At 67.5% G+C, this 13,484-nt stretch overlaps 1 protein-coding gene across 1 annotated transcript in view; it reads left to right on the top strand.

The window, feature by feature from the left end:
• Positions 1-13,484, top strand: part of LAMC3 (laminin subunit gamma 3) — a gene marked incomplete at its 5' end in the record, with an annotated part of 44,253 nt that overhangs the window by 15,617 nt on the left and 15,152 nt on the right. Inside the window, 11 exons of the mRNA XM_055124076.1 lie at positions 50-216; positions 2,014-2,202; positions 2,275-2,392; positions 3,459-3,557; positions 4,609-4,745; positions 6,841-6,954; positions 7,575-7,764; positions 7,859-7,962; positions 9,651-9,869; positions 10,745-10,930; positions 12,415-12,660. Of these exons, the coding sequence (XP_054980051.1) occupies positions 50-216; positions 2,014-2,202; positions 2,275-2,392; positions 3,459-3,557; positions 4,609-4,745; positions 6,841-6,954; positions 7,575-7,764; positions 7,859-7,962; positions 9,651-9,869; positions 10,745-10,930; positions 12,415-12,660 (1,769 nt within the window). The remainder of the gene's footprint in view (positions 1-49; positions 217-2,013; positions 2,203-2,274; positions 2,393-3,458; positions 3,558-4,608; positions 4,746-6,840; positions 6,955-7,574; positions 7,765-7,858; positions 7,963-9,650; positions 9,870-10,744; positions 10,931-12,414; positions 12,661-13,484) is intronic.

Here is a 13,484-nt window from a genome sequence, read left to right as displayed (position 1 = left end):
GGCGGGGCTGACGCACCCACTGGCCTCCGCCCCCCCTGTTCCTCCCCAGGTGCAAGTGTAACGGCCACGCCAGCGAGTGCGGCCCCGACGCCAAGGGCCGCCTGGTCTGCCGCTGCCAGCACCACACCGCGGGCCCCGACTGCGAGCGCTGCAAGCCCTTCTTCCAGGACCGGCCCTGGGCCCGCGGCACCGCGGGGGACGCACACGAGTGCCAGCGTGAGTGGGTCGGGAGAGGCCCATGGGCGGACTCAGGAACACACAGGCTAATCGTGCGACACACATGTGCACATACACACATGCACACACATTCACATCCCCATCCGTGCAAATGCACACACCCACATACTAGCACACACATAACCATACATGCAGATGCATACATACAAATACAAACCCTCATATATGTATATGCATGCAACATGCACACATATACACACCCATGCACGGAAATGCATGCAACATACATGCACATGCATATACACACCAGTGCACACAAATGCATGCACTCATATGCACACACCCACACTTTCACACTAGCTTGCATACTTACACACATACACACCTGCATATGCCCACACTCACACCTATACACACAAATGCACTCACACACAACCCACAAGCACACACATATAAACCCATATATATACACGCCCACACACATCCATACATGTACACACCCACACACACTTATATACTTACACACAAACGTACCCACTTGCACATACATACATGTCCACACACAAATGCATGTGGCACACACACATATACAAATACGCACACACATACATACACACATATAAACACATGCACACACATTCACCATGGGGGACGGTGCACTGCTCGTAGGTGGTCCCAAACCCAGTGGGGGCTCAGCAACATGCACAGGTATTCAAGCACACGTGTGCCCTCACACATGTGCACATGCATGCACACATGCACAGATACATACACGTGTCAACAGCATATGCACACACACAGTCGTGCACATCACCGTGGGGTAGGGCAGTACTCTGGGTGGGCCGGCCCCCTCCTGGGGCTCAGGGACACACTTGCCGCCCCCTGTGCGAGCCGCTCGTCAGCCCGCTGGCCTGTTTGAGCAGCCCTGGCCGCGGTCACTAGTGCGAGCCAGGCGGCCAGGTTCTGGGTGCGACCTGCCACCAGCCTGGGGGGGGCGGGTGGGGGCAGGCAGCGCCTTGTCTGATCCTGGCCTCAGGCACGCAGGGGAGGGTGGGGCTGGGGGCCTCCTCGGGGGGTGATGGCCTTGAAGCCTCTGCTTCCTCCCCGCACCCCCAGCTGCCTTCTGGGGCCCTCAGGCTGCGTGCTGTGTGCAGGCCCCTGGGGCCCAGGCAGATTCCTGCTGTGCGGGCTGGCTGCCTCCTCCAGGAAGTCCTCCTGGACCAAGGAAGCTTGACTGGCCCCTTGTGAGCTGGAGCACCTGTGGGGGTCCCCACGGCACTCACTACCCTTGAGCCTCACCTGGGGGAGCATCTCAGGCTTCACGCCGACCCGGCCCCGGCCCCCAGCCCCGCCGCCCTGAGCCCTGAGCTCACGGACCCGATGCTCTGTGCAGCCAGAGCCGAGGCCAGGCTGGGGCCCGGGGTGACTCGGTGCCCCTGCTCCTGCCTGCAGCCCCCAGGTGAGGCCCCTCGGCTGCCCTGGCTCCGGGGGCCCTGCATGGCCAGGCTCGTGGCCCCCCGGCCCCCCACGCAGCTCAGCAGCCCCCCTGCCCCGTTCACGCCCTCCTGCTGCCCATCCCAGTGCCCCTCTCCCCACCCCCAGATTCCTGCAAAGGCTCCTCCCGCCACCCCGGCCCGGAGCCCCCTCCCCTGCCTCCAGGACGTGCCGCTGGTTCTTGAGATGTCAGTTTGGAAGCCTCGGGGCCGGGCTTCAGCGGCCTTGATCACGCTGTGCCTGAGCTCCATCATGGCCGTCGGCACAGGCGGGTGAGGGGCGCAGGCGCCCCCTGCCCGCGTGCAGAGGTGGCTCACCCCCGCCTGTCCCCCCCCCCCACAGCCTGCAACTGCAGTGGCCACGCGGACGCCTGTGCCTTTGACCGGGAGCTCTTCCGCCTCACCGGCCACGGCGGCCGCTGCCTGAACTGCCGCAACCACACGGCCGGGCAGTTCTGCGAGCGCTGCCAGGAGGCCTTCTACCGCTGGGACACGCGGGCTCCCTGCCGGCCCTGCGACTGCCACCCGGCCGGTGAGTGGGGGTCCCCCCGCCCCGCCCCCTCGCCCGGCCTGGCCTCACCGCCCGCACCTCCCCCCGCCCCAGGCTCCCTGCACCTCCAGTGCGACAGCGCGGGGACCTGCAGCTGCAAGGACACCGTGACTGGCTGGAAGTGTGACCGCTGCCTGCCCGGGTTCCACTCGCTCAGTGAGGGCGGCTGCAGGTGGGCTGGGGAGGGGAGGGGGCGGGGAGGGCGCTGGGCAGTTAGCGGCTGACCAGGCCAGCAGGAGTCGGGCGTAGGCTGGGCCCCGGCCCCTCAGCCCCCTCCCCTGCAGCTCCAGGAGAGGCAGCTGGGGTGCAGCAGGGCCTAGGTCCTTGGACACCCCGCGTGTTTCGGGGGTGCAGGGAGGGCCCCCCGGGGGACACGGCTGGGCCACAGCTCAGAGGCTGAGCAGGGAGAGCGGCCACAGGGGGGTCAGGCGGGGCCCGGCGGGACTGTGGGTGGACGCAGGAAGCAGGAGCGGGCTGAGGTCAGAGGCCGGAGCCAGGCGAGCAGTGGGGAGGGGGCCGGGGAGGCAAGCCCTGGGGGGGGACAGCAGACCTAGCAGGGCCTTGTGGGGGCAGGGCTGGCTGGCTGCGCGACCCCAGAGGGCCAGAGGGGAGGAAGGCGGCCGGGCTGTGCTCGGGTCTCTGGGAAGCCGTCCACCTGGGGCTCCGTTCTTTGGTCCTCAGCCCCGGGCCCCCCCCCCAGAAGCCTCCCCCTTGCCCAGCCCACTCTCAGGCCTGCAGAGGGTCAGATTACAGGGCTGGGATGGGTCCGAGAGTGCGGGACAGGGGTGGGGAATAGATGGACGGGCAGACGGACGGGTGGGTGGACAGCTGGGTGGGTGGGCGGATGGGTGGGTCGTGGACAGAAAAATGCCCTGTGGGGAAAGGGCTTGCCTTGCATGCAGCCAACCCGGGTTCGACCCCTGGCACCCATACGGTTCCCCGAGCCCTGCCAGAGGTGATCCCTGAGCACAGAGTCAGGAGTGAGTTTTGAGCACGGCTGTGTGTCACCCACCCCCGTCCCCAGTAAAAACACGGGTGACACGGGAAGCGGGTGCTAAGCAGGCGCCGAGGGGGCAGCCGGGCTGCCGGGTGCTCGGTGAGGGCTGGGCGGCCTCTGGGCTGGGGCACGGCAGGGCAGGGGCAGCGCTGGGCCTTGGGCGTGGGGGCGGCAGCCTGCTGAGGAGGAAGGGCGGTCTGCACTCGGGACTGCCGACACCCCCCCGCCCCTCTCCCGGCAGGCCCTGCAGCTGCAGCCCCGCGGGCAGCGCGGGCACCTGTGACCCCCGGAGTGGACGCTGCGCCTGCAAGGAGAACGTGGAAGGAGGCCAGTGCGACAGGTGGGCAGCGGCCGCGCGAGACGCCCTCGAGGCACCATCTGCTGGCCACGGGCCCCTGGTGACGCCTCCCACAGAATGTGGATCCGTGCCGGGCCCGTCTAGACAGAACCGGTGCCAGAGCTGCGTGGCCGGCCCCGACCACCCAGGGCTGCCCTCGCCCACCCGCACGGGGCTGTGGGCTCTTCCCCAGGGGCCCCGCGGGAGCCACATCCCGCCACGTCCCCCTCGCACCTCGAGCGGACCTCGGGTCCCTCCGGCCACACTGCCCCCGGGAGGTGGGTGCGCTGAGTGACACGGGCCCCTGTTCCTGGCAGTGGCACGTGCCCACGTCACCCGAGCACTCGGTCCCTCCTCCCAGGGCCGGGGGTGAGGGCCGGGGCGGCCGAATGCAGGAGCCGCGTTGAAATGCCGAGCAAGCCCCAAAGCAAACACGGAGGCCCCGTGCATGGAGGGGGGTGACCACAGGAGCCCCCCGCATGCCCCGAAAGATCCCACGGGCTGGGCCAGGCCCAGGGGCAAAACCCACGGTGACGCAGGCATCGCGCCCAGGATGGAGCTGCGAGGGGCGGGTCAGTACGTGCCCAGGGCAGGCGGGGGCCGCTGAGCAGAGCCTGGACGAGCAGGAGGAGGGACAGGCCGGCGGCCGGCAGCTGCCGACCCGGGCTCTGCGGGACACAGCATCTGGCGGAGACGCGGGTCGCTCCCGCCCGCCCGTGTTTACTCCTCCGACGGCTCCAGCTTCCGCCCTCTGTCCTTTGTCACAAGCCCCCTCGCCCCAGGGCTCCCGACCCGAAGAGGGACCCCAGCGGGCAGCCCTGACCCGACTGGTCTCAGCGCCCCTGTCGTGCCCCGGTCTCCTCCCCCTCTCCCGCCAGCAAGGGCGGACCCCCGGCACCCCCAGATCCGGAGGCTTCCCCCAGATGCCTGCTGGCCCGGGGGGCGGGGAACGTGATCTGACCGGTCTGGGGTTCCCTGAGGGACACGAGCTGGCCTCCAGCACGGGGAGCCCCCCGCCAGGTGCTCTGACTCGCCCCCGCCCGCCCGCCCGCAGGTGCCGCCCCGGGACCTTTAACCTGCAGCCCCACAACCCATCCGGCTGCAGCAGCTGCTTCTGCTACGGCCACTCGCGGGTCTGCTCCGCGGCGCCCGGCTTCCGGGAGCACCAGATCCTGTCTGACTTCCTCCAGGGTGAGTCGGGGTCCCTGCAGCCCCCAGCCCCTGGGGAGAGCCGCGCCTCGCCGGGCGGGGGCTGTGGGAGGGATGAACCCCCCTCTTTGGTGCTGTGGGCTCGGGCTCTGCGCCCTGGCCCTCGTCTATTGAGCACCTGCTGTATACAGGCCCCGAGCTGGGCTGTGCGCTGTCTTCCGGGGGAGGGGGGCACCAGGTCAGGCAGACCTACTTTCTGTCTCTCCCCCACAACTCTTTATTTCTGGTTTGGTGCTGAGGACTCACTCCCGGCTCTGTGCTCAGGGACCTCTCCTGGTCTGGCTGTGGGGACAGTGCTGGGGACTGGGTCAGTCGTGTGCAGGGCGAGCGCCCTCCCCGCGTGCTGTCCCCCAGCCCCCTACACGGTCCCTCTGGCTGCGCGGGCCTCCATGGGTGCTGGGGCCCGGGTCGGTGCTCTGGGGGGCCGGGGTGGAGTACTCGAGGCCGGGTGGGCTACTCTGGGGGCTGGGTGGGGGTACTCTGGGACGCTAGGGTAGGTACCCGGGGGGCCAGGGTGGGATTACTCTGGGGGCCGGGCTGGGGAGCGCTCTGGGTTCCCACCTCTGGGTGACACAGGCGCGTCCTTGGGGCGGGACCGTGTGTGACGCTGAGCACGGCCTGAGAAGGCGTGGAGGCAGCGCCCTCTGCTGGGGACAGGGCAGACAGCAGGCAGGAAGCCGGGCCTGATGGGACCCCGCGGGGTCTGTGTCGGGCAGGACTCAGCGGTCCAAGAGCACTTTTGGGGGGTTGGGGCCACACCGGGGCGGTCCTGGCGGGACTGATCCCTGAGCACACAGGTGTGTCCCAACACCCCCCCCCCCACTAACCTTAAATGCCACGACTCGGGCAAGGCCGTGCCACAGCCAACGCGGCACCTTGCTGCTGGGGAAATCTTTATATATATTTCTGTTTGGGGCCACACCCGGCAGTGCTCAGGGCTGACTCCCGGCTCTGTGCTCAGGGATCACACCTGACGGGGCTTCGGGGGCCTATGGGGTGTGCGGGATGAAGCCCAGGTGGGCCATGTGCAAAGCTGATGCCCTCCCCCCACACACACACACACCGTGTCCTTAGCAGCGGCCTCTGGCTCCTCAGGTGCCCTCTAGGGCCGGCCCTGCCACGTCCCCGGAGACCTGGCACAGCTGTGGCTCCGGAAACTGCCAGTGCCGCTCCCAAGAGGCGGAGGGGGGGCAGGAGGGGCCCCCGGCTGAGCACCCGCCTCGTGTGTGTGTGTGTGTGTGTGTGTGCATGTGTGTCTGTGTGTGTGCGCGTGTGTCTGTGTGTGTGTGCATGTGCGTGTGTGTGTGTCTGTGTGTGTGTCTTGTGTGTGTGTCTGTGTGTCTGTGTGTGTGTCTGTGTGTCTGTGTGTGTGTGCATGTGTGTGTGTGTGTGTGTGTGTGTGTGTGTGTGTGTGTGAGCCCTGGGCTCCGGCCCAGCCACCACAGAAGGGGGGAAAGTGCAGAAAAGCATCTCCGTGGACTTGAGAGTCTGACCTCTGACCTGACCCGGAAGGGGTCACAGGGAGCTCCAGGGCATCTGGACCTTGAGAAAGGGTCCGGGGCCACACGTGCTTCCATTGTGCAGCTCAGAGAGGTTGAGTCACCGCCCAGGGCCACACAGCCCTCGAGGGGCAGAGCCTGTCTCGCACCCGTCAAGACCCTGTCTGCTGCTCTGAGCCCCCGCAGAGGTGGACAGGGTGTCACTGGCCACCCGAGGCCGACTTCCGGCCCTGGCCCTCCTGTCCAGGGGCCTCCTGGCTGCAGCCCAGGCCCTGGCAGGACCGGGGTGAGGGCGCGGCCACGGGAGGACGCTGTCCCGTGGCCCTGATGGCCCAGTTCCAGCGGGGAGTCCCTGTGTGTCCCATGTGGACACGGGGGCATTGGGAACCCCAGGGGGCAGACCCTGAGCTCCGGCTTCTCCCAGGGCGCTGCCACCACCCCTCCCTGGGACGGGACCCCGTGCCACCCCGGCAGCCCCTCCCTCACCCCTGCAGCCTCGGGGCCAGGGCGGGTGCAGGGGCGGGGCTGCGGCCACCGTCCGGCCTCACGGGGGCTGTGTGTGCGCGTGTGTCCTTCAGGGGCCCAAGGCTGGCGGGCCGGGAGCGTGGGCGGCCCAGAGCGTCGGGCACAGTGGAGCCCCCAGGGGCTGGCCCTGAGCCCCATGAAGAAGGAGGAGGAGTTCATAGCACCAGGTACGGCCCTGCCCACCCTGCGCCTCGCCCTCGCCCACCTCCTGCTCTGTAACGGGGGGGGGGGGGTCTGTCCTGCCCCAGAGCCATTGGGGGGAGAAGGAGCATCTAGATCCTGCCCCGCGGGGCTTCTGCTGCACAGGGGCCCCCGCCCCACAGCCCTGGGCAGCCCCAGAGGGCCGGGCAGCGCGGAGTCGGGGCGCACAGTCCCGGCACCCCAGTACTGCCAGGTGCAGGCCTGGCGCCTGCCGTGCGGGGACACTTTTGTGTTTTTCGCTGTTTATTCTCTTAGTCGCCGGAGGGGGGGCACGGGGCTGTCCTGGCTCTGTGCTCACAGTGGCCCTGTGGGTCTGGGGGCCCCTCTGCCGTGCCCGGGGTCGAGCCTGGGGGGCTGCAGGGAGGCGCCGCCACCCCTGGCTCTTCTGCTCTCTCTGACGCCACACCAAGAGATGACGGAGGGGGGCAGGGGGGAGTGTCGTGCAGAGCACGTGCTGCAGCCGGGGGCCCTTGGATTTCCCTCTTCGCTCTCCTCCTGCCCTGCTTGAGCGTTTAATCGCCGACGGAAATCGATGGGGGCGTTGGGAAGGGCGCCCAGCCGCGAGCCTCCTCTGTTCCCCTTGCAGACAAGTTCCTGGGAGACCAGCGGCTCAGCTACGGGCAGCCCCTCACCCTGACCTTCCGGGTGCCCGCCAGGGTCACGCTGCCACCCGTGCGGCTGTGGCTGGAGGGGGCCGGCCTGGCCCTGGCGCTGCGACATGCCAATGTCTCCGGGAGCCGGGCCGGGCGGCCGGGAGAGGTGCAGCTCCGCTTCCTGTGAGTCTCCTGGCGGGTGCGGGGTGCGGGCACCTCGGCTCCCCACCCCCACCCCGGCCTGGGCCTCAGCGTGGCATGCCCCTCTCCCCGGCAGGCTGCAGGAGACGTCTGAGGACGCGCGGCCCCCGCTGCCCGCCTTCCACTTCCAGCGGCTGCTGGCCAACCTGACGGCTCTGCGCATCCAGGCCAACCTCTCTGGTCAGTGGTTCCCGCAGTCCCCCCCGGCGTGCTGGGCCCGGCTCCTTCGTCCACAGCCCCGTGAATTCCAGCGGAGAGCGCAGGGCCGGAGCGGTCGGAGTCCCATAGGGTGGAGGGGCTGTGCGGGGAGGGGCCGGGGGCTGGGCGGCTCCAAGGCTGGAGATGGTCAGGGACGCAGCCCACCCTGGCTAGGTCCACCTCGACTACACGTCCATCCCCTCCCGTGTCCCCGCCCCGGGTTTCCTGTCCTGTAGTTCCCCCCCGTTCTCTGGGGGGCTTCAAATGGAGAGATCCCCCTCCCCATTTCCAGAAGCTGCACAGCCTGCATTGGTGTCCCTGTGTCCGGGTGGGAGTACCCGACCCCCCCAGCCACTGTCAGATGCCACCCCCGGGGCGGGAGAGACAGGACCCAGATTTTACCCCAGACACCCAGCATGTCCCTCCAGGCCCCCAGGAGTGACCCCTGAGACAGAGCCAGCAGTGAGCCCTGAACACCGCGGGTGTGGTCCCAAACAAAAACAGCACTGTGGCGCTGTCACCCCATTGTTCATTGGTTTGCTCAAGTGGGCACAGTAACGTCTCCATTGTGAGACTTGCTGTTACTGGTTTTGGCATATTGAATATGACACGGGGAGCTTGCCAGGCTCTGCCATGCAGGCGAGACACTCTCGGTAGCTTGCCGGGCTCTCCGAGAGGGACGGAGGAATCGAAACCGGGTCGGCCTCGTGCAAGGCAAATGCCCTACTCGCTGTGCTATCGCTCCAGTCCAAACAAAACTAAATAAATAATAATGATGAAACGCGTCCCCCTGGGCCGTTACGGCTCGCCCTACATGCAGCCAAGCCCGGTCTGCTCCCCTGCACCTTGCAGGGGTCCCCAGCCCGGCCAGGCAGCGACGCCCCTGCTCAGAGAGCCGGGAATAGCCTCTGAGCCCCACCAGGTGTGGCCCCCAGACCAGATCAGTGAGAAACTAAACCGCGTCCCATCAGGGCTGTCTGTCACTGCTGCTCCGGTGCCTGTCAGAGGCGGGAGGTAGCAGCTTCCTCAGCCGGGCCGGCCGGGTCTTTCACTCTCAGAAAACGGCCTGTTCTGAGTGATGGGGCCGCGGGCAGGGCGCTTGCTCTGCGCAGAGCCACCCAGGGCTCGAGCCCCCGCACCACATAGCGTCCCCTGGGCCCCGCCAGGACTGAGCCCTGAGCACCACTGGGTGTGGCCCCAAACCGACAATCAAACCAAAAACAGGGGTCATTGAGCCCTGCCCCACACCTGTGCCCCGGTGGTTGGGAGAAGTGACTCTCTCCCCCTCTCTCTCCCCTCTCGCTCCCCCCCTTCCCTCTCCCTCCCTTTCTCCCTCTCTGTGTCTCTTTCTCTCCCCACTATCTCCCTTCCTCTCTCCTCCTCTCTTTCTCTCTCTCCCCATCTCTCCCTCCTGCCTTCCCTCTCCTTCTCTCTCCCTGTTCTTCTCTCTCTCCCTCTCTGTCTTTCTCTCTCTCTCCCTTCCTCCCTCTCTCTTTCCCTCTTCTCTCCTCTCCCTCCCTCCTTCCCTCTCCCTCTCTCCTTCCCCTTCCTTCCCTCCTTCCCTCTCCCTCCCTCCTTCCCTCTCCCCCCTTCCTTCCCCCTCCTTCCCTCCTTCCCCCTCCCTCCCTCTTTTCCTTCCCCCCTCTCTCCCTCCCTCCCCCTCTCTCCAGGTCAAGTCTTCCTGAAGGACGTCCAGCTCACGTCTGCCCGGCAGGGGCTCTCCCCACCCGCCTCCTGGGTGGAGACTTGCTCGTGCCCCCCGGGGTACACTGGCCAGTTCTGCGAGTCCTGTGCTCCTGGATACAAGCGGGAGACCCCACTGGGGGGTCCCTATGCCAGCTGTGTCCCCTGCACCTGTAACCAGCATGGCACCTGCGACCCACACACCGGTGAGTCTCCTTCTGTGGCCAGGCCACTGACTATAGGCCAGTGACCTGGCAAAGCCGAGTCCGGCCGTGTGCACAGAGACCCCTCCCGGGCCGTGCTGCCTGGCGGGTGCCCCCAACACTCAGACACACACCACATGCGTGTCCTGCAAACCATGGGGGCCAGAGGTGCAGGGAGCCTGTCCGGCCAGTAGGTGGCAGAGCAGCCCCACCCGCAAACTCGTTGCCTGCTGTTCTTCCCTTGCCCGGGGGAATGCTGGATCATGCGGGTGGGGTCCCTAGGCCAGGATATGACCCCCCCCCTTTTCTCAGACGGACACTTTTGCTGACAGTTGGACCCAGCGGCGCTCTGGGTCCAGCCAGACCCACCTGTCATCCTCACAGTGCTGCCCCCACTGGACGGAAAGGGGTACTACAGGGGTGGTGCCTCATCCCAGTGACCAGCCTCTCTGAGAGCTCGTCCCCCCTCCCCAGGCTCCTGGCCTTCCTGGGTACCCGGCCGGGAGTTGTGCGGGTGGGGCCCTCTGAGAACCAGGGGCCTTGCTGACTCCTGGTGCCTTGGGGCTGAAGAACCTCGTCTGCAGGGTCCCCCACCCTCACCAGGCAGGGCCCGGAGGGGGTCCGCCTCGTGAGACAGGGGCCTTAAGCACCCCACAGGTGCGTCCACGCGGAGCTCTGCAGACCGGAAGCCTGGCGGGGGGCAGGGGAAATCTCCCTCTGGTCCTTGAGGTGGGGTGGACTCAGAACTCAGTGCTCTCGTGTGGCCTTGGACCAGACCAAGGCCCCTTGGGCATTGTTCGGACCCACAGACCGGTGCTGCCCAGGTGGGGCAGGCCTTGCCCCGAGCGCCGAGGCAGCCGGTGATGGTCTTCCCCCAGGGATCTGCCGGTGTGACCACCACACCGAGGGCCCGTCCTGTGAGCGCTGCCAGCCAGGCTTCTACGGCAACCCCTTCGCGGGCCGGGCCGACGACTGCCAGCCGTGCCCGTGCCCCGGGCAGTCGGCCTGCACGGTCACCAACAGCAGCGAGGTGGTGTGCACCCACTGCCCCCCGCGCCAGAGAGGTGAGAGGGGGCTGGGGGCGGCGGGCTACTCTCCAGGTCCCACTGACCCGGGGACGGGGACGGGCCTCGAACCAGGGCCCTGGCCGGGGCAGGACCTCACTGAGCTGACTTCCGGGGAGACGCAGGGCAGGACCGGAGGGGCCTGCGGGCCTGGGGCGGGCCTGGGCCCAGACCCAGAGGCACAGGTGCAGCCGTGAGCCCCCGGACACGGCCCGAGCGCCCCCCACTGGGGGAGGCCACGGAAGAATTTCTCTATGCAAGAAACATACAGACCAGGGGCTGGAGCGATAGCACAGCGGGGAGGGCGTTTGCCTTGCACGCAGCCGACCTGGGTTCGAATCCCAGCATCCCATAGGGTCCCCTGAGCACTGCTGCCAGGAGTAATTCCTGAGTGTAGAACCAGGAGTAACCCCTGTGCATCGCGGGGTGTGACCCAAAAAGCAAAAAAAAAGAAACACACAGACCCACGCTGACTGCGGAGTGTCGGAGTGTCGGAGAAAAGGACACTCCACCCTGTGGAGACTCGGCCTGGGGCGGGCCGGCCGCAGCCTCGTGCAGAAACCAACCGTTAAAGGAGACATTCGAAATCGGAAAATGGAAAAGCTGCGGGAGGGGGTGCGGGGCTGCAGAGGCCGCACAGTGGGGGGCGCGGGTTCAACCCCACCACTGTACGGCAATGGGCACCGCCAGGAGCGGCCCCTGAGCACAGCTGAGTGTAGCCCAAACTCCCGTACACACGCACATACCGCACACATACACACACCTCATACACCACACACACACACACTACACACATACACACACATACACTCATACAAACCACACACACCACACACACTACACACACACCACATACACTCACATACAAACCACACACACATATACCACACACACCCCCACATGCCATACCACATACACCACACACACACATACCACATATACACTATACACCACACACACACGTGCACACACCACACACCACAGATGAAAGCGCAGCAGGCCAGGGAGAGGAGGCGGCGGAGGGGGGCACGGCAGTCCAGTGGTGAGTAGGGCTGGTCAGGAGGCTGTCCAGACGCCCACGGTGACTCCGGGTGATGAGGAAGGCGATAGTGACCGTGGGCACCAGCAAGACGAAGCGGCCGGTGACGAGACGCTGAGACTGAAGCAGCGGGTGCAGTGGGGGGGCCGGTCAGGGGGGTGGAGACAGGGATGGGGATGGAGATGGCACGGGCTGGCAGGGAGGTTGCAGGGTGAAGGCGCTGGGGGTGGCACGGGTGGGGGTGGGGAGGGTGGGGGGAGGCTGGTCCGCGCTGTGAGGACTCGGCGGGACAGCGGGCGCCGCGGAGACTTTGCCGGGACCCCAGCCCGCCTGGCAGGGGAGGACCCAGGACACGCACCCCGGGTGGTGCCCCCAGCTCTGGCCCCCCCACCCCTCCCCTCCACTGTGGGGTGCGCGCCCCCCAGCCCTCCGCTCTCCCCCGCAGGCCGGCGCTGCGAGGTCTGCGATGACGGCTTTTTCGGGGACCCGCTGGGGCTCTCTGGGCGCCCCCGCCCCTGCCAGCGGTGCCAGTGCAATGGGAACGTGGACCCGAACGCGGTGGGCAACTGCGACCCCCACTCGGGCCGCTGCCTGCGCTGCCTCTACAACACGACCGGGAGCCGCTGCGAGCACTGCGCGGAGGGTTTCTACGGGAGCGCGCTGTCTCCGCGGCCCGCCGACAAGTGCCAGGGTCAGTGCCCGCCCCCATGCCCGCCCCCGCCCGGCCCGAACCCCGCCCTGAGGAGCGAGCGCCGCCCCCAGCCCCGCCCCCACACCCGCAGACAAGTGCTGGGGCCAGTGGGCGCCGCCCCCACCCGGGACCCTGACCCTCAAGTGGGGGGTGAGCGATCGTCGGACCTTCCCGACCCGGGCGCCCTCCGCAGACACGTTCCGGGGGCTCTGCCCCACCCTGGAGCCCCAAATCCTCAGACAAGCATGGACGCTGCCCCCGTCCGCCCCCAGCTGTCCTCCCCAGCCGCCCAGCCCACCCGCAGACAAGTGGCCTGGATGAGGCCACTCCCACCCCGAGACCCTCATGCAGGCCCCACGCCCCAGAAGGTTTGGCCCCTCACTGCCGCTGCCCCCAGACGCTGTCCTGCTGCCCCCCCAGACACTGCCTCTTGCTGGGCCGTGTCACCTCATCTCACCCACCGTTGGCGCCGAAAGTGTCCCCTCATGGCCTGCAACCCTCTTCCTGCTGTCCCTCCCCCGCGCTGGCCCGATGGCTGCTGGTCACACTGGGTCAACCCCTCCCTGACTCAGGGGTCCCCCAAAACCGTCCGGAAATCATGTAGGACCCAGCCCAGCCTCGGTGCTCCTGGCCCCTTGGCCACTGGCTTCTCATTTCCCAGGACCAGGCGGTACAGTGGGGTCCCCCCCCCTGACCCCCCGAGGGGGTCTCAGGCCTCCCCCGGGGTGCTGGGCCCCCTCCGAGGGCCTGGCTTCCGTCCAGAGCTGCTGTGGGTTCCCCCTCTGCGCCCCCACTTGGACGGATGACGTGTGGGTCCCCAATGC

The sequence above is a fragment of the Sorex araneus genome, chromosome 1 (assembly GCF_027595985.1).
Source record: "Sorex araneus isolate mSorAra2 chromosome 1, mSorAra2.pri, whole genome shotgun sequence".
Classification (NCBI taxonomy): Eukaryota; Metazoa; Chordata; class Mammalia; order Eulipotyphla; family Soricidae; genus Sorex; species Sorex araneus.
The sequence above is the reverse complement of the archived record's forward strand: the minus strand, read 5'-3'. Positions and strand labels throughout refer to the sequence as shown.